We start from the raw sequence: 20,302 nt of genomic DNA on the forward strand, positions 1-20,302 counted from the left end.
CAGGCTGGTCTTGAACTCCTGGGCTCAAGTGATCGTGTACCTCAGCCTCCCAAATTACTGGAATAACAGGTGTGAGCCACTGCACCCAGCTCCTTTTCTGATTTCTGATTCCTACATATAAAATGGGTAAAATATGGATAACACTTATCAAACATAGCCCAAAAGTTGTTTAAACAATAAAATAAAAATGGCTATGAAGCACGTCACATACTGAAACATACTTAAAAAAAAAAAGGCAATATGAAAGAAAACAAGCCACAGACCTTAAATATAAACACCTCCTCAAACACCACAAGAGACAAAAATTTGTAAAGTTAAGGAGGGTAACTTATAAAAGTACAACTTCCCAGTTTATATGAAAATGGTTTAATAATACTGAAACTTAAAAGCTGATAAAATTTATTGGCTACGACTACATTTTTTCTCCAATCACAGCAAATATTATGAGACACTTATCAATGCAAAGCTTTTGATCCTTTATCATGTACTCTGAACCCTATGCACTACTAAATAGGCAATATGATACAATCAAAGGTTTCTTTGGCAGACATAATTATATGTACCAAAACGTTAAACTGCGTATTTTCCCTTAAACTTACCTGACTAAAGGCATATGATCAAGACAAAAAGTGAACAATTTTAATAAGTAGTTGCATTTATCAATAAGAGTCTACAAGGTAACAAAAAGTGTAAAGAGACATCTTTTTGAAAATTCATATAAAACAAACCTTCCATGTTACTAGATCAACAAATATAATCACCTGGGTATATTTTATTAGGGAAAAATGACAATATTGACAATAAAAAGAGAAAGGAAAAATGAAAATGCATCTCAGACCAGAATACCATAACAAAACTTCTGTGGAAGCTGCATTTTATTTGAAAATCCACCCATTTTGCTAACATACATTTTAATATTGTAAACAAAAATAGAATCTGCAGAGACAATGCAACAAGAATGCTTAAACTCATGTACAGAATTGCTTTCCTACAATGAACTGTCCTTCTTAAGGCCCCTCTCCACCCAAATGTTAAAGATGTATTTACACAAAGCACCGATCAACAGTGCAGTTTAATTCTTCGTTTACTAAACTCTTGGCTAGACATTAACTTTAAAGATACTATTTCCCCTTATTTAAAAGGTACATGATCATAACATGGCACGAGCCAAAGAAAAGGTTCAAGGACTTTGCCCCCCTTCCCTCCCCCTTGTAACACCTTCTAGAGTTTTAGTGAAAAGAAGGAAAGTCTTGAAGTGAAAGCAATTCCTCACATTCATTTTGGAAAGGCCCTAATGTCAAATGGAAAATAATGACATGCCAAGCACAAAGCAGTAAAGATCCTTCCCAATGCACTAATGCTGAATTTAAAATGTAGTGCTTTTCCTAGTCAGTGAACTGTTCCCTGGCAAAATCCTAGGCACAGAATTGACTATAAGGATTAATGCATTTATAATGCTTCCCTAAATCCCATAGAGGCCGGGAATTCTTAAGAGATTCAGACCTATGGACTTGCCTTAAAATATTTAGTGCTCTGTATGTCAGCTGAGAAAAGCATTCTGAATCAGATTCATTCTTGTGGATAAAAATCAAACATACTGTGCACATCCATACTCATTTTCATAAGGAGGTCTGATACAATATTAATGTTATGTAAAATTGATAATCATAAATAAATACAAATACTTAAGGAATGTCTACTGCAAACTGAATATAATTTTTTTTTAAAAAAAGAAAAGTTAATTTCAGTTATTGTTTCTGTATTTGTGAGGACTGGAGAAAAGAAAGATAATGCATAATTAGGAATTTTAATTTTGATCCCCCAAAGAGTCCTGTTGAAATACAGTAAAGGACACAGTTCTTCTCTCCAGGCAGCTTTTCCAAATACAAATTTCACACTTTCCAAATAAGGGCTTTTCTTGATAGGTTACTGATTATGGGTATTAACAGGAGTTGAAAGAATTGAAGGGTTAGTCACCAAAAAGACAGATCTTAGTCTTAAATCATAGCAATTCTTGGCTTTATAAACTGTATTGATACGTTCTCCTATAAACTAGTCCCAATTTCCTTCATGGGCCTTCACTGAGTTACTTGTAGCATTCTAATGGAAGAAGAGAGTTTAAGAGATTTAAGAGACAGCAGTTTGGATTTTGCTGGAAGTAAGGATTTTGCTGCTTGAGCACTTGTCTTTTTGGAGTAATTCCATTTTCTTCCATCAAGTTACATAAACTGTATCTGGAAAAAAAAAGTGGGTATGTTAATTCATTGTATTGTAGGATGTCTTCTCATAAATAAAAATGCTTTGTGGTCTTTACCATTTAACTGGCCCAGAAGTGTTCACAACATGCTTATCACAAACTCTGTTTATAAAACAAAGTCAGTATTATCAACTTATGTGCCAGAAAGCTCAATATTTGACACATATAGGGACTTCCAAATAATGTTTTTTGTTGTTTTTGAGACAGAGTCTTGCTCTGCTGTCTAGGCTGGATTGCAGTGGCATGATCAAAGCTCACTGGCTGGGCACCATAGCTCACACCTGTAATCCCAGCACTCTGGGAGGCTGAGGTGGGCGGATCACCTGAGGTGAGTTCGAGAGTTCGAGACTGGCCTGGCCAATATGGTGAAACCCCGTCTCTACTAAAAATACAAAAATTAGCCAGGCGTGGTGGCGGGCGCCTGTAATCCTAGCTACTCGGGAGGCTGAGGCAGGAGAATTGCTTGAACCCAGGAGGTGGAGGTTGCAGTGAGCTGAGATCGTGCCACTGCACTCCAGCCTGGGAGACAAGAGCGAAACTCCATCTCAAAAAAAAAAAAAAAAAAAAAGCTCATTGGAACTCCTGGGCTCAAGCAACCCTCCTGCCTCAGCCTCCTGAATAGCTAGGACTGCAGACAGTCGCCACCACACCTGGCTAATTTTTGGGTGGGGATAGAGACTAGGGTCTCACCGTATTGCCCAGGCTGATCTTGAACTACTAGCCCCAAGTGATCCTCCTGCATCAGCCTCCCAGGGTGCTGGGATTACAGGCATAAGCAACCACATCCAGGCCAAATACTTAACTGCTAAAAATCGAGGAATAGCATGTGGAGGAGGAAAAGAAAGAAGATCAATGACCTATTTTTTCATGACAAGTTCAGAAAAATCTCTCCATAAGCACAAATACCACACGCAAAATCTCATTTGGGAAGCAAAATTTGAAATATTATTTCCAAATGATATACAATTAGAGACAATAAAGGGAACAGTAATATTATACTAAGTCTTTTTATTAACATAAATAAGAATCTGAAAGAGCCATAAAAAATATTTTTCAATAGGATACTACTGTTCATTCAAAGATATTTCACTCACAATTTCCCTTAAACTGCCCATCCAAAGATCTATTACTGAAGTAGATGTGCTAATAAACTTGCCAAATCAGAAGACTATAAACTCCCAAAGATCTAGAAGGTATATCTAAACTGGGGGCTAGAGCATCAAGAAGAACAAATTACACTGTCTTCCAGCAAACAGAGGCAGTGTGGATCATATGCAGAATCCTTCTAATCGAAAGGGCTTAAGTATTCACTTGCCCTTAATTAAAAAGCAAACTTTATCCGATCTCATCCATTTACTGTGAGCAGTGGATGAGATTACTTTAAATAATTATGTTAAAGATATTTTCCAAAAGTTGTTTTTCCTTATGTCCTATCTTTTCATTCTGCACCTAAAGAATAGAGGAAGAGGAGGAGGAGGAGAGGGAGCCTAGAGTCCTTTAAAGAAATGAAAGAGAAGCGTGAATTGTGTTTAATGGTTGGTAATTGTTTTTAAGTATTTAAGTCCCCATCTCCCACAACAAGTAGCAATACCTAAAGTGATTTATAAGAAATCCTCCAAAGAGAGCTCTGCAAAGGGGTCCTTTCCTGAAGCTCTGTGAGGACTGTGACTGGAGGGGCTGGATGCTGCCGACAGCTGGGGGAAAAGAAGACAGAGAGAGGGAAAGAAAAAAAGATCTCAGAATGACAGAACATGAAAGCAGAAAATGTATGAAAGAAGAAGTGGTTTTGGTTTTGTCATCTTTAATAAATATAAGGGCAGTTTTTGTAGAAAATGGATTGTTAAGACAAAAGTTTCAATCATATGTCAAGTTAAAAGGTATGCAATGGCATGTGTTTTTCAGAAAACAAACTCATGCTTCTGAAGTTTCAAAGGAATAATGTCTTTTACCCAAAAGGTCGATATAAGCTGACCCATGGTTAAGAATTTTAATGTTGTGTATGGGGGGTGGTGGGGGGATAGGGGAGGGAATACATAATTGCATTTTTGTTTAAAATTGAGAGAACATGGTTTCCTGTGTCCAGGCTATCTGTCCAAAGCTGTGCAACTCTGACCTCAGTCCGGACCCAACACATCTAGCTGCAATATTCTTCCCTTTCTTTCTTCATAAGGGTCGAAAAGTCCTGTCCTAGGTTCACACACTTTTTACACGAAGTTGTCTCCTGCTCATTTATCTTGACGAACTGCAGCTGACACACATACTGTGGGAGGTGAAAGGGACCTTAGAGGTCACCTACTGTAACTGTCCACATACTGCCCTGAATATGGGGAATACTTAAGATCTTTGATTCTGCTTCCTGTTTGGACAAATTTACTTGATTCTTAGAATCTGTCCTATTGTTTAATTCGAATATACTGCAAGGCAAGGCAAGTAAACAACTGAATTCAGTATGTATCTTTATTCTCCCAAACACAGACTATTCCTGAAGAACCAAGATATTAATTTTCATACATGTATCCTTCATTAAGCTGACATGAGCGTTTCAAACCCGACATGAACCTTTTTACTTTGGAACAAGCTTTTAATTCTTTTTCTCCCTCTGTATAAGATTGCAAAGCATATAAGCACAGGACTATTACAAAATGAGCTTTTCTTTTAGGGATGTCCTAGTGAGTAATAAAAGTTGACTAACTGGAAATAGTTTCAATTCATACTTCAACATTCAAATCCTATAGAGGATTTCTTTGCTGGTGCCAAGTGATTTCATTTCTTTCTACCTATTTATTTATTTATTTATTTTCGGAAAAGCACTACAGAGAATGAACAGCCAATGAGCTTCGGCAAATATTACATCACTAGTATATGCAACTTGTTCTGGACGCCAAGATCAATTTATAGGCATCAGTTATACTCATGGTTGAGTAATTTCCTAATGCATATCTTGTTCCCAAAAACAAATGTTCAAAGACAATGGGAAGAGACAAATGGAACGATGATGGAATCACGCAAACAGCTACAGATGGGAGGACAGAGCAGCATGCCTGGGCTTGAGGTTTCAAATATCATCCATGCAGAGACAAATTAAGGTATAACTATTGGAAAGACTCCCCCTCCTCCCTCTTCAGCGCAACCACGGACGGCCAATCAAAAGCAGAACGATTTCAAGTAAAGTGATCCTCAGTTACTGAGCTGGGGGGAGTCCAACATCCACACTTATCTCCAAGATGAACTTGGTTTCTCTCTGAAGCAGATTTTCTTTTTCACCTAAAGTTAAAACAACAGCAACAGCAAATCCTACTTATTGCAGATAGACTGCATCTAAAATCAGAAGTTTCCTATGATAGCCCCACACCGAAATACCTTCTTAAATCACATGTTTTCACGAGGGTAGCAGTCTGAAGACCTGACAGACCCACAGTAAAATGCCCCTGAAGAATACGGAAGAGATAAATCTATTTTCAATATGTGAGCATACTGCTAGACAAGTCCTAGAGGCTTATAAACAATGTTGAAAAGGATTACTTTTCCTTGAGAAAAAGAGCTGGTTTTTTATTAGAACTCCTAGTAGTCTCTTAAATTGGTAAAACACATACACGTCTCATATCTATAAAAATGTAGCCAAACTAAAACATGACAGAGACCACCAATAAGAAAACAAGACAACATCCCTGGAATAAGTTTCTTATCATCAATATCCGTATCAAGTGGATGAAACCATAGCCAGGGCTAGCTAGGCTGACTGCACAGCTCCAAGGAGTGGGACATCCAGCAGCCCCTGACCATCCTACCCCTTCCTGGCATCTATTCCAAAGCACAGACACACCATGCACTGGTGAGAAAGTAGTCACCCCAGAGAGTAAATAAGAGAAGGAAAGGAAATGTGCTTCAGTAGCCCAATTACTGCTCAGGAAAATCAAGAACAAAATAGCATGAAGAGGCAATGGGTTCTTGGTAGGTGAGAAGTAGGAGAATTTTAAAACTATAAGAGCTGACTTGACTCTACTTATTTCTGTGAGTAAATTAAAGAACATGATGTAGGGTTCCTAAAGAACATAAAAAAGGCAAGGTTAAAGTACTAGAGGATAAAAAATTAAAAACACAAACAAGCAACCAAAAGCTGTTGCTTTCACATAAAGCTATTCACATAAAGCACAAAATCATCAAATTTTACAAGAGAGCATATGTAATTTGTTGTTCTGGACACCAAGACAAATCATAATTGATCTTTCCAGTCAAGCCCTACTATTACGTCACCAGGTATCTATCACAAATAAAATTAAAACAAAACAAAAACAAAAAGAGCCTTTACCTATTTACTTCAAATAACATTCTCTATCCCAAAATTCCCACAGAGCCAAAAAAAATTGGTATAGCTATCAGTTCGTTCAAATCAAAATGACCTATGTCACAACTGAAGATGTCTTCAACAAAGTGGTCAATTGTAATGGTCCAATACAGACATAGTCTTTTCTCATGTATAGAAAAATGAAATACTGAGAAGAGCAGCGTATAAATAAAAATACTAAAATCTGCAAGTGGTTGAAGATAGTATCTCTTAAATTCCTTCTCCCCTCCTCCACTACTCTAATCAATCAATAAGAAAAAATACGGTAAAATGTTACCAAAATCTTTGCATTATATCCAGAGCAATGATTTTTTTGGTTATAGAGCATGTTTCATATAATCTATCTATCAGCAGTGTCTTGTTCTGTCACCCAGGCTGTAGTGTAGTGGCGCAGTCACGGGTCACTGCAGCCTCAATCTCCTGGGCTCAAGTGATCCTCCCATCTCAGCCTCCCAAGTAGCTGGGATTACAGGCATGCACCACCACACCTGGCTTTTTTTTTTTTTTTTTTTTTTTTTAAAGTTAAGGTCTTGCAATGTTGTACAGGCTGGGTCAAACTGACTTTAATAAAGGACAAACACACCTAGCTTAAAGAAGGTTAAAAAAAGTCTATTGATAGACTATCATAAAATAAAAATGGTTACTCCTTCATTACACTCCTGTTAACATCAAACAAAGAAAATTTCACGTTAGAACAAGAAAACATCAACAATCTCAGAAAGTGAGGCTAGTGGAATTAAAAGCTTATGAAAGACTAAATGGTTGGATATTTAGGAAAAAACTTGTGACATATCATTTGGCTGTACTTAAAATCCTTAGAGAACCAATTTTGCCACATCTTTACATTTGAATTTTTCAGTCACCCAAAAGCCTGGGTAGAAACTTAACAATGCTGTAGAGATTCATTCTGTCTCACCGGCAAAATCAACCTCTTAAGAGAAAAATGGATTGTACTCCCTTTGCCTGGAATGACAGTGCCAGGTTTTGTAGAAAGATGGAACTGAATCTAATCCTAACTCTCTTATAAAATGGGATTTAGAATAATAGGCCCAATACCTGTATTGCCGCTTATGGCTGTCTTGAGAATTAAATGAACACAAGCACTCAGCATGCTGCCTGGCATATATTAAGTAGCTCAAATATTCTTAGTTCCATCTTCCCTACTACCTACCATCAAATGTTCATCTACAGATATAAGAGGCCTAGCTCAAATGTCATTGCCTGTGTGTTGTTCTTGCTCCTCTGCCGTGCTCTGTATGTCTTTCTTATAAGGGGTCTCATTCCATTATCAACCAGTCACTTGTGCATCTGTATTACACTCACCTTTAGGCTGCTCAGGTGCAGGAAACACTTTATCTGTCCTTTGTTAAGCAACTAGCAGTCAATTACACATTGTAAGAATTCTAAAATGTGCAAAATTAAAATGCCTTTTGGTGATAAAACAAGCTCCATATAAAAACAGTCTCCAAAGTGGAATGTACAAAGAAATTATTACAACTGTCCTATTTTTAAAAATTCCTATTTTTACATGCTTAAATGTACCTCATATATATTGCTGTAGAAATATATGAATGTATTTTATAAATACACATACAGTCATGGTACCTACTTGCTATGGTTTTGATTGTTTGTTCCCTACAAAACTCTTGTTTAAATTTGGCTGCCATTGTAAACAGCATTGAGAGTTAGGACTTTTAAGAGGTATTTAGGTTCTCATCAAGGGAGTGGGTTCGCCCCCTTTTGTTCTCTCTCTGCCTTTCTGCCTGCCGTGTGATACCTTCCACCATATTATCATGCACCAAGAAGGCCCTTGCCAAATCCTAGTACGCTGATACTAGACTTTCCAGCCTCCACAACTGTAAGCCAATAATTTCTCTCTTTATAAACTACCCAGTCTATGGTATTCTGTTACATCAGCACAAACAGACTTAGACAATGCTTCAAACATGTTTTCCTAATACTGATGTGTAATCAAAACATTTAGAGACCATGGTGCTACTAAACAGGATTCCACAGAGACACTGAGTCACAGAACAGTTAGGCTGATTTGGGGTAATGTTTAAAACATGACCAGGCCATTAGTGGTACGTTGAATCCAGTTGCTTAAGGATATAAATTATACAGCGCTGCATTTCATTTATTTATATTAAAGATAATGTGATTCCTCAGCTTCCCCTGTGAGATAGTGCTAAAAGACAGGATTTCTCTACTATATACATGTAGGGGTCTGTCCTTTGGGTTAAGTCTAGTGCCACAAATAATTGCTTCTTGTGTTTATGCTCAACAAAACCCCACCTTGGGTTTCTGCCCATCAACAACATAACAAAGTTGTGCCAACATTAACCCTGTCACCTTGAATGCATTACCCATTTTGTTTTTGTTTTTGTTTTTGTTTTTTTTTTTGAGACAGACTCTCTGTCGCCCAGGCTGGAGTACAGTGGTGCGATCTCAGCTCACTGCAACCTTCGCCTCCCGGGTTTCAGCAATTCTCCTGCCTCAGCCTCCTGAGTTGCTGGGACTACAGGTGCCTGCCACCACGCCTGGCTAATTTTTGTATTTTTTGTAGAGACAGGGTTTCACCATGTTGGTCAGCCTGGTTTCGAACTCTTGACCTCGTGATCTGCACCCCTCCCCCAGCCTCCCAAAGTGCTGGGATTACAGGTGTGAGCCACCGCACCCGGCCCGCATTACGCATTTTGTTTTAGGGGATGCCACACAGTGACCTGGGAGCATTTGAATGTATGTTGTATCTGAACCTCTCTAAAACTGTTTTTCCCCCCCCCAAAGACAGGTCTGTTGCCCAGGCTGGAGTACAGTGGTGTGATCATTGCTAACTGTAGCCTCCAATTCCTGGGCTCAAGTGATCCTTCCACTTTAGCCTCCAAAAGTGTTGATATCACAGGTGTGAGCCACTGTGCCCAATTCTCCTCTTAGAATTAGAGAATAAGGACAATTCAGGGAATAGGAACAATTTCCAAAAACAGGGCAACCTTTAAATATTTTCTTAGTCAGTTTCAAATATTTTCATTTGATCCTTACAGCAAAATGATAAAGTACACAAAGTAATACCACAATTTTACAGGTAAGGAAACTAAGACTCAAAGTTACATAGAGAATTTGCTCTCAACACATGGTTAGCTGAGGAGTCAAGTCAAGACTGCTGAATTGTGACCCCCCAAAAGATGTGTTGAAGTCCTAACCCCTGGTGCCCATAAATTTGACCCTACTTGGAAACAGGGTCTTTGTAGATGTAATCAAGTTAAGATGAGGTCATTGGAGTGACCCTAATTTGATGACCAGTGTCCTTACAAGGAGAGGCACGTGGAGGCAGAGACCCATAGAGAGAATGCCATGTTGACAGGTAGAGACTAAATGGCTACAGATGCAAACTATGGAACGAATGGGGCTACCAAAAGCTGGAAAAGCCAAGGAAGGACCCTCCTCTAGAAAATTCAGAGGGAGCATGGCTCTGCCGATACCCTGATTTCTCCAGAAGTGATAGAAAACAAATTTCTGTTTTAATTTCTGTTTTTAAGAGCTTAAAAACTTTTAACATGCTTAATCAAGTTTGTGGTACTTTGTTACAGCAGTCCTAGGAAACTATAATATAAACTCTAATGCAGATCTGCTGGTTCCAAGGCTGGTGTTTTTTTCCTCTTCAAACTCTGCTAGCCCAATTAATTTCAATTCAGCTAGAATTTATGGCTATATTGAATTTACAAGAAAAAGTAAAAGTTGGAGTAGAGAAATAATTTTTTAAAGGAACTTTTCTAGTAAATGTGAGACAATACATTCCCATTCTTTCTGTATACACAGTATTATACATGGTCACTGATGTTCGTCATGAAGATTCTGCAGAACTTCACAGGCACCCCAGACTTTAAGAATACTTTCTGGTTTTATTTATTAAGACAAGAAATTAGATTTCTACCTTTTCGAGAATGTCCTCAGCAAAAACCTAGTAATAAGCAAGGTCTTATTCTATAAGTTGTCTTGTTAGCAATAGTCGTCAGCAGATGAGACTTCTAACATTTCTATTTCGAATGATTCAGGTGTGTGTACTGGGAGCTAGTTTTCACCTATGGTACTACATCCCAATCCCCAAGGAAACGTCCCTCATGGTATTCTGCAGTAGGCAAGGATGAATGAGCACAACACATTGCTTACAAGGCAAAAAGCCTTCTTCACAGAAATCCAGCTGGAGAGATCGGCTGACAGAGGAGGTACTGCCAATACTCACAATTAACACACCAAAAGAGTAAAACAACAACAACAACAAAACCAAAAAACAAAACCAAAACGAAACCTAAAAGCAGCCACTAGTTCTTAAATACAAGAAAGGACTTTAAAAGGCTCTTTCTAAGACTTAAATTATTCGAATATCTAAAGGCAACAGTGTTCCCATTTAGAAGGATAAAAAGCACTCACAACAAGCCATCATTTCCTTTCAGACACTTAACTGATGTCAGACTTATTTAAAATTAGCCACTGCAAACAAAAACAGCAGCCATTTTGCATCTTTAACCATATCCTCCATAAACAACACTGGCAGTCCTCCTTTAAAAAAAGGCCTAATACCAGTCAAGAAACCAACAAAACTTGGCCAGGAGCAGTGGCTCATGCCTGTAATCCCAGCACTTTTGGAAGCCAAGGTGGGAGGACTACTTGAGATCAGGAGTTCAAGACCAGTCTGATGTATGCTTGCTCTACAAAAAATTAAATATTAGTCAGGCATTGTGGTGTGTGCCTGCAGTCTTAGCTACCCTGGAGGCTGAGGCTACAGTGAGCCATGATCGTGCCACTGCACTCCAGCCTGGGGGACAGAGTGAGACCCTGTCTCAAAAAAACAAAACAAAACAAAACAAACAAACAAAAACAACAAAAAAGAAACCAACAGTTAATTTTAAAATTAAATGCCCAAAGGTAATACTCTGTATTTTTCATATTGCTTCTGGGAAAATAGGCAGATTGATATGTGATCAGTGGGAATTTTTCATATAAGGAAATAAGATGACAACAACCCTTGTCACCCCCAAAGAACTTCAAAAATACTAAACTGCCATATAAACATTCATTTAAAAAGTGTTATTTCATATCACAATGACTTTCAAAAGAAAATTGAAACTATAACTGTCTTCATGCTTAATAACATAATAGCTGTATATTGCAACTAAAGAATTAGTTTATGAACTACTGGCTTAGCAATGGACATTTCAATTTATGTAAAGCACCAGTAAGAGAAAGCAGGAGTCCCCTTTCCAGACACACTAGCAATCTGTACCAAGCAACCAAATAGTAAGACTGTGAGGAAGCACGGAAGAGAAACAAAAGGAAAACCACAAGGACCTAGAATTTATCATGAAGTTAAACATCTAGGAAGATGCACTAATGTAGAACAACATACTAAAGACAGCTACAATGTTAGGCATGAAACAGAAAAACATAATATCTGTTGTTAAACAATTCCATGAAAATATCTAAAAAATACAGAAAAATGACTCAACACACACACACACACACACACACGGAGAAAAGGGTATGTGTATAGGAATTCATAAGTTCAAAGCTACAGCGCAGTCTACTGAATTAAAGCCATAATGACAATTTCCTGAAGAACTGAATCAAGTCTGAGCTAACAGCCATCTGGAAGGTGTTAGCTGCTTCCTCACAAACAAGCACTAATGCAGTGCTTAGAGTAACCTAGATAAAATGTAAGACACACAACACACTGGAATGTCTCACTAAATGGCAACAAGATAAAGGTATCTGAGAGGGCTAGAGCTCTCTCAAAAATGTTAACTTGATATAATAGTAATCAGGCAAGAGACCAAGAGCTACAAGTTATGCCTTAGGTAAGTAACAGCTCTCAAAACAAACACTTCAAAGAGCAAGGAAGAATTTTGGGAACAGCTGTAGAAATGAGATTTGATTAAAAGATTCCATTTTGATGGAATTTCATTTTTCATTTAAACTACCATTTACTTTACCCCATACAAAGAGATGGATGATCTCTGCCCTTAATAATTTTTTAATCCAATTGAAAAAAAGGGAACAAAACAATGAAAGAACAATTAAAAGGTAATTCATTAAGAAAAATTCTTTTGGTTTCGGCTAGCATTCTACGGACAAAATTAATCCAAGAGACTGGCTGAGAATCATTAAACATTAAAGCATGAGAAAAACCTTATCTAATTCAAAGATAAACAGTTTACTTTTTTCTTTTTAAAAAACAGACAGTCTCACTATGTTGCCCAGGTTGGTCTGGAACTCCTGCACTTAAGTGATCCTCCTACCTCAGCCTCCCAAACTGCTAGTATTACAGACATGAGCCACTGTGTTCGGCCAACAGTTTAATTTTTAATTATTAAAAATGTTCAATCATAAACATAAAATAAAGCTGTCTTCATTCCTCAGGTGAGCCGTCTAATGTTTTAGCTCACCATAACTATTAGCCAACAAATCAAACCAATTTTGAACACCACTGCAAGTTATTATAATGGTTACAAGTAAGTGAAATGAGAGATTAAGGAGGGGCAGAGTAAGTTATATGATGAAAAAGGTAAGTTTACAAGGTGATTCATTTACTTAACAAATAATGTCCAAAAACTATTACATGTCAGGCACTGTTCTAGGAACTAGGGACAGAGAAGTAAACATGCCAGAGAAGCTTGCCTTCATGAAGCTTATAATCTAGTAAAGAAAGCCCTTGCTAGACTGGATGGATGCCAGGTAGTCACAAGGTCTGTAAGAAAAAATAATGCAGAATAAGGAAAAGAATTCCAGATCTCATAAGGATGTGAAAGGGACACCAGAGGACTGAAGACTGGACAAAGAATAAACCCACTTTATGGCAGGTGAAGGATTTATGGAAAAGACAAATAACAGCAGAACACTGGGTACTTATTGAGAATTGTAAAAGCATGGAATCGAAGAACTTGAATATTCTGTTAACTCATTATTACTCTTATAAATAGGGAGGCTTCATGAAGTTGTTTTAAGATGGAAGGAAAGCTGAGAAAAGGCTTTAAATATTCAGTTATATTTAGATTCACCTCCTTAGGCTGGGCACAGTGGCTCACACCTGTAATCCCAACACTTGGGAGGCCCAGGAGGGCGGATCACTTGAGGCCAGGAGTTTGAGACCAGCCTGTCCAACATGGTGAAACCCTGTCTCTACTAAAAATTAGTTGGGTGTGGTGGCGTGTGCCTGTAATCCCAACTGCTGGGGAGGCTGAGGCAGGAGGTTTAACACAGGAGGCAGAGGCTGCAGTGAGCTGAAATCGTACCACTGCCCTCCAGCCTGGGGGACAGAGTGAGACTTCATTACCCACACACAAAAAAGATTCACCTCTCTAAATGTTTGAGTATGGAGACGGGTATTACAAATACTGCCTACAAAAGATTGTTCCAATATTTACAAAACGGATTAAATCGGGGAGGCAGAGAACATGAGTGACTATTGCAAAACAAGTGTGAATAAAGAGGTTCCAAGACTGGGTGAAAGCTGTAGAATGCAAGGAGAAGGGTGGGTCTAATTATAGCAGAAGAATAATTAGTGAGACTTTGTGATTAGATACATGCAGAACAAAGGAATTACAAAAGAATTAAAAGTAACATTAACAAATTTAAGATTCTGACTTTCAAATGATTCAAATGACTATGTAGAGAGACCAAAGCTTCTTCAAGCCATTTCATTGCTGCCTGATTTTATTTTCCTAGTTATCAATTTGCTTCCTTCATTTGCTTTTTCAGTAATACTTAAGTACTCATTTCAAATTTTATCTTTCAACTAGAAACTTATTACCCTAATGTTCTCATTCACTTCTCTTCTGATATAAAGTAATTAAGAAAAGGTATTTCTGTCCCTGTTTTTTTTCATGCACAGGGAAATTCTGGCACTTTTCTGGTGTTTCTGTGAAACGGTTATGTGGGTTTTAGAAGGCAACAGGACATAAAACCTGGGTTAAGAGCAGATGCTGGGTGGGTACGGTGGCTCATACCTGTAATCCCAGCACTTTGGGAGGCCGAGGCAGGTGAACTGCTAGAGCTCAGGAGTTCAAGAACAGCCTGGGCAACATGGCAAAACTCCATCTCTAAAAAAAATAAAAAAATTAGCCAGGCATGGTGGCATACACCAGTAATCTCAGCTACTCAGGAGGCCAAGGCGGGAGGATGGCTTGAACATGGGAGGTGGAGGTTGCAGTGAGCCGAGATCGCACCACTGTACTCGAGTCTGGGTGACAGAGCAAGACCCTGTCTCAAAAAAAAAAAAACAAAAAAAACAAAAACAGAGCAGATGCTGGGTGACAAGGAATTTTTTGTTTGTTTGTTTTGAGATGGAGTTTAGCTCTTGTCGCCCAGCCTGGAGTGCAATGGCCCAATCCAGGCTCACTGCAACCTCTGCCTCCCTGGTTCAAGCAATTCCCCCGCCTCAGCCTCCCAAGTAGCTGGGATTCCAGACATGCATCACCAAGCCCAGCAATTTTTTGTATTTTTAGTAGAGACAGGGTTTCACCATGTTGGCCAGGCTGGTCTTGAACTCCTGACCTCAGGTGATCTACTCACCTTGGCTTCCCAAAGTGCTGGGATTACAGGTGTGAGCCACCGTGCCTGGCCAACAAGAAATTTTTTAAAGGCAGATTTTTGCCAACATTAAAAAAAAATGTTTAGGTTTTTAAAAAGCAAAACTCATACACGATGTTTCAAGGTTGAAGGTTATTACCCAAAACTGTAGAGAATATTCTTTACAACTGTAGTAGTTACATCCTGAATGTGTAAATGTGGTTTACAATTTAGCAGAAAAACCTAAGGAGTGTGCAGACTGTTCACTGCTGACGAAAGAAGATGGTGCTACCGTATTGGCCAGTAAGGGCTCAGTCCCACTAGCAGAGAGACTGTGGTATAAATGAGCACTGGACTAGGAATCAGACACACCTGGGGATAAGTTGATTTCACCATTTAATTAGTTGAAGAACCCTTCCAAGTCTGTCTTCTTTACCTATGAAATGTGACGGTGAGAGCAGACCCATCTACCTTAAAGAATCGGCTAACACAATGTATGTGAAAGTAATTGGAAATTGTCTGGTAGTATCCAAGCTTAAGGTAGGAGTATATTCTGACAACAGCCTGCAAATCAAGATGCAGAGTGGGTGAAGTGTTTAACTACATATCAGGAAAAACACTTCTGTAGTCGAAGGTCCCTAATAAGTTTTTAGCATGGACTATAGCTTAAAAAAAAATTACTTAAATACATTTAGGTTTCTATCACTTAGTCTCTTGTACCAAAAAAAAAAATAATAATAATAATAATTTTTAAAGTAAATGATACATATCTGAAGTTAAATGTACAAATAACAAAATAAAAAACAAAAGGACATGAAAAAGACATTAACTGTATATCAAGAAAACATCTACAACAGATAGGGAAATCATCCATATACTTCTTAAAAGATTATCAAGTTAAACCAGTAATGAGATTACTGCTGGTAAAAGTTCAATAACAATTACTATAAATACTGTAAACACTCACAGTCTATTTTATAAAAACAAATGCGCAAAAAGTAACTGACTTATAAAAGTAATGACTGTGTCAATCACCCTCACTCCAAGTTATTTTCAATTTTCACTGTAAATACTTAACTGATTAAAGAACAAGGAGGAAGTCATTTTAACATGGACAAAGGGTGGGGTAAAAAAAAGAGGCATGTTGGTAAATGTATTAATTGCAACCAACATGAATTTTACCCCTTAATCAGAACTAAATTCACTACCCACTCTCAGCCAAACAGAGATATCAATTTATTAAGAGACGCATTATTCAAAACGGCTGAAAAATGAAAGGATTGCCTAGGCTTCACTAGTCTATGAAATACAGTCCACTATTTCACTTACTGTGGTTTCAGTTACCCAAAGTGAACCGTGGTCTGAAAATAGGTAAGTAGAGGATATTAAGATAGTTCAAGAGAAAGACAGAGAGGGAGAGAGCAAGCATGTCCGTGAGCAAGAGCACACATTAACAAAACTTTTATTACAGTACACTGTTACTGTTCTATTATTCATTACTTAATTTATAAATTAACCTTTATCAGAGGTATGTATGTATAGCATATATATGGTTCAGTACTATCCCATTTTCAGGCATCCACTGTGGGTCTTGGAACATATCCCCCAAAGAGAAGAGGGGACTACCGTGCACAGAGACTAGATTCAAATTGGATCAAATAAACTAATATTGGCAATGTAAGACTATATGCTTTGGCAAATGTAATATATATGCATTCAAGTGGAAGGGGAATAACAAGTCCACTAACCAAATGCTCATTCAAATGTTTTCAAGCATTAAACACATAACCAATCAGTTAGCATTAGCAACCATTTAAGAAAAGGAGGGGTGTTCTAACAATTGCATATAATTAACTACTTCTAGATGTCAAACAGTACGAGCAGAGCCACAGACACAAAAGGATAAACCATCCTATCACTTCACAAGAGCCTCATCCCAGAGTATGCCACCAGAGAAGTGAATAACAAAGCAATTTCCTGTATCTTCTAACCATAACGGGTAAAACATTAAAAAAAAAAAATTATTCTAATGCAACAATGGGATAAAAAACAATGTATACTTATGGCGTATTTTCAGGAACTGGGAGAGAAATGCCTTAGAAACACGTCAAGAGGAAAGTCTCTGGATTAAACAATCTAGTTTAGCATGACATTTCAAGCTTTTTGACTCCTTTTTTTGGTTTTTGAAAACAATCCTCAGTGGCAGAAAGTTATCTAACGAAAAAATAACATTCAAAACTTTTTGGAGTTTCACAAGCATCTCAAGGCCAACACGCCCTGCTGTAGCATCATTCTAGCCATTAGCCAAGGAACTAAAGCTCTGAGTTAATGGTTTTGAGGTTCACAAAGGATACTACACCAGAATCATGAAGAGCAAGTAGGCTCCTTAATCTCAGAAAAATCATCCTTTGGATCCACCAACTATAAGTTACCAAGAATTTTCTGTCTTTAGTATTTGCTATCTACTTATCCTTTCCCTCCAAATAATCAATATTCCTAAAGCTCTTATATAAGAAAGATATGAAGCAAGCAATATCCATAATGAAGGTAGAAAGTGCTAGTAACTTGTTTCTCAAGTTGTACAAAAGGGTTTTATAGTATCATATTCCTTCCAAATCAAGCACATTACCACAGTTACATGTAGTGTGTAATACCTGTGCTCCTGATACAGGGCCAAAGGGGTTTGGAGGTCTCATGACAGGCTGGCTGTATATTAAGGTTGGTTGCGTCATTACAGGGACACTTCCCATTTGTGGAGGCTAAAAAAGAGAAAAATATCAAGTTAAAAGATACTGACTCCTATCTTCCATATTGTGACTAAGTAAATAACAATGACAACAGGGATGACAGGTCCTAGTACCTCTGCTTGACTCAAAGGGTAACCTCCTCTGAATATAAGTAAGACTAACAGCTACGAACTTTCGAGAGTATTTTTTTTTCTTTTGGTACGTAAAGTCTTTAACATGCTCATTTTTAAAATGTAGTAACAAAGCCTAACTTTTTCTATTCAATGAGTTGCAAAATGTAAACTTTATTGTAGTACAACAGATAAAATGATTTAGACTAAGAGCTTCCAAATTTATCAGGTTTAAGACTCTGTCTTCGCTGCTAAGATATTTCAAAGTAAATTTGTGTAACAAATCAAGTACTTTTGCCATTATGCAAGTGATCACAAGTGAAGACAGTTGATTCTCTGAATAAGCCTGCTCTAGTTCTTCCATTTTATTTCATATAAGAATCAAGAAAGAGCTTAAACTACACACCAGAGGTTAACTCTTTCTTGAGTAACTGAAAATACAATCTCAACCAAATATGTTTCTTTAAAAATTACCACTACAGGGTATAAAATTAATGTAGTAAGTGACAATACCTAGTGTAAAAATAATGCACAAACAGACTACTGTTTTGGTTAAAATGCAATGCTCTAAAATCTTTCCTTTCAAGAAGTTCTATTTATTGTTTCAAGCAGACTACTATTTGCATTTAGAGCTTCATTTTAAGTTTATGGCCTGCGTTTCTCAGCAGACTTTTTTTTTTTTTTTTTTTGAGATGGAGTCTTGCTCCGTTGCCCAGACTGGAGTGCAGTGGCATGATCTCAACTCACTGTGACCTCTGCCTCCTGGGTTCAAGCCATTCTCCTGCCTCAGCCTCCCAAGTAGCTGGAATTACAGGTGTGCGCCACCATACCCAGCTAATTTTTGTATTTTTAGTAGAGACGGAGTTTCACCATATTGGTCAGGCTGGTCTTGAACTCCCAACCTCAGGTGATCCACCCACCTTGGCCTCCCAAAGTGCTGGGATTACAGGCGTAAGCCACCACACCCAGCCTCAGCAGACATTTTAATGCAATGACTATGAAAAAAAGCTGTGAAACTTCTCCACATGTATAAAAGGAGTTACTTCCATATCATATACATAAAGAAGTAACATAGCAGGCACAGTAGCAATACCAAGGGACACGGTACTGCCTTCTACCAGGAACAGTTCCTCAAATACATACCAGTGGGTTGAAGCTACTAGCACCATTTCTTTTCTAAGTGAGTCTCTATATACTGAGAGTTGGGAAACTAAGGGCAATCTAAAATGCACACTGCGGCATTTTGAAAGGTTAAAAGACTGTTTTTGTACTGTAATAATCATTGTCACAGGAAAATTTCTCTAGCCTTTATCAGACTAAATTACAATTCAAGTGTTAATCCCTCCCATGCCCTACAATATCAGGTTATAAGACCTCACTGGTATTTAATATATGGTCACAGCAACAAAGGCTTAGAATTAACATTAATGTTTGAAATATAAAAGGCCCAGCAAAGTTACGAGGAGAAAAACAAACCAAGTAATACTATGAACATTAATGCATAAGATCTCTTGTATAATGATTATTCTAGACATACTTATGAAACCAATGCTATGGTTCTACTGCATTAGGCACTAGGGCTAGGAGTATGAGGAGCACTAAATTCTTTTTTTGGTTAAATTGTAATAAAAACATGTTATATATGAATCAATATTTTTTCCAAAAGCTGTACCTAGGAAAATACTTACAATTCCATATCCTATCATGCCTGTTGGTGTAGTAGCAGGATAGGCCATTACAGGGGGTGCCTAACATAGTGAAAGGAAAAATGAACAAGAAAGTATAACTCATGTGTGTCAACTGAGTTCAAGGAATTAGTAGCTGTAGTTCCACTAAAAAGAATTGCTAAGACAGCTGTGAGTAAGTGACACTTGTGATCATTAAGAACTGTCGATTAATGGTCAGTGAAAAAAAGTGTTTTGAAATTAGCAGAAAAGCAGACTTATTAGAAGGAAAACTATACCACTTAAACTTAGATACAGCAGTGATCTTTCATCATGCTTTTTACAGCTTTAAAAATCTTTAGATTTAAAAAAGTATCTTAAATAGTTCTAAATAGTTCTAAAATTTAAAGCCTATCACTATCATTAAAAAATGTCTACCCAGAAAAAGTATTATTGAATGTTTTCTTACTTAGGTACCTGATTGCTTTAGCATTCAAAGAAAAAAATGTAAAGATCTCCAATCAATAACCTGATCTTCCAAAAAGTTAGTTTCTAAGGATCTTACTCACTCTTTTCAAAAAAACTCCAAAGGTTTCAAACTACTATTGAGTATGACT

General features: G+C 37.6%; 1 protein-coding gene across 33 annotated transcripts in view; it reads right to left on the reverse strand.

The window, feature by feature from the left end:
* Positions 1–843: 843 nt before the first annotated feature.
* Positions 844–20,302, reverse strand: part of PICALM (phosphatidylinositol binding clathrin assembly protein) — a 110,966-nt gene continuing 91,507 nt past the window's right edge. For 13 of the 33 annotated variants that reach the window (XM_003832972.6, XM_003832971.6, XM_055093829.2 and 10 more), the window contains 3 exons: positions 19,710–19,769; positions 17,819–17,923; positions 844–2,234 (listed from right to left, as the gene is read on the reverse strand). In XM_003832972.6, coding sequence (XP_003833020.1) covers positions 2,220–2,234; positions 17,819–17,923; positions 19,710–19,769 — 180 coding nt within the window. In that variant the 3' untranslated portion in view covers positions 844–2,219. Of the gene's footprint in view, positions 2,235–3,845; positions 3,952–17,818; positions 17,924–19,709; positions 19,770–20,302 lie in introns of those variants that run through there. The other 20 variants (XM_063608749.1, XM_063608747.1, XM_063608744.1 and 17 more) reach the window with 3 other exon arrangements.

This window comes from Pan paniscus, chromosome 9, assembly GCF_029289425.2.
Source record: "Pan paniscus chromosome 9, NHGRI_mPanPan1-v2.0_pri, whole genome shotgun sequence".
NCBI classification, from domain to species: Eukaryota; Metazoa; Chordata; class Mammalia; order Primates; family Hominidae; genus Pan; species Pan paniscus.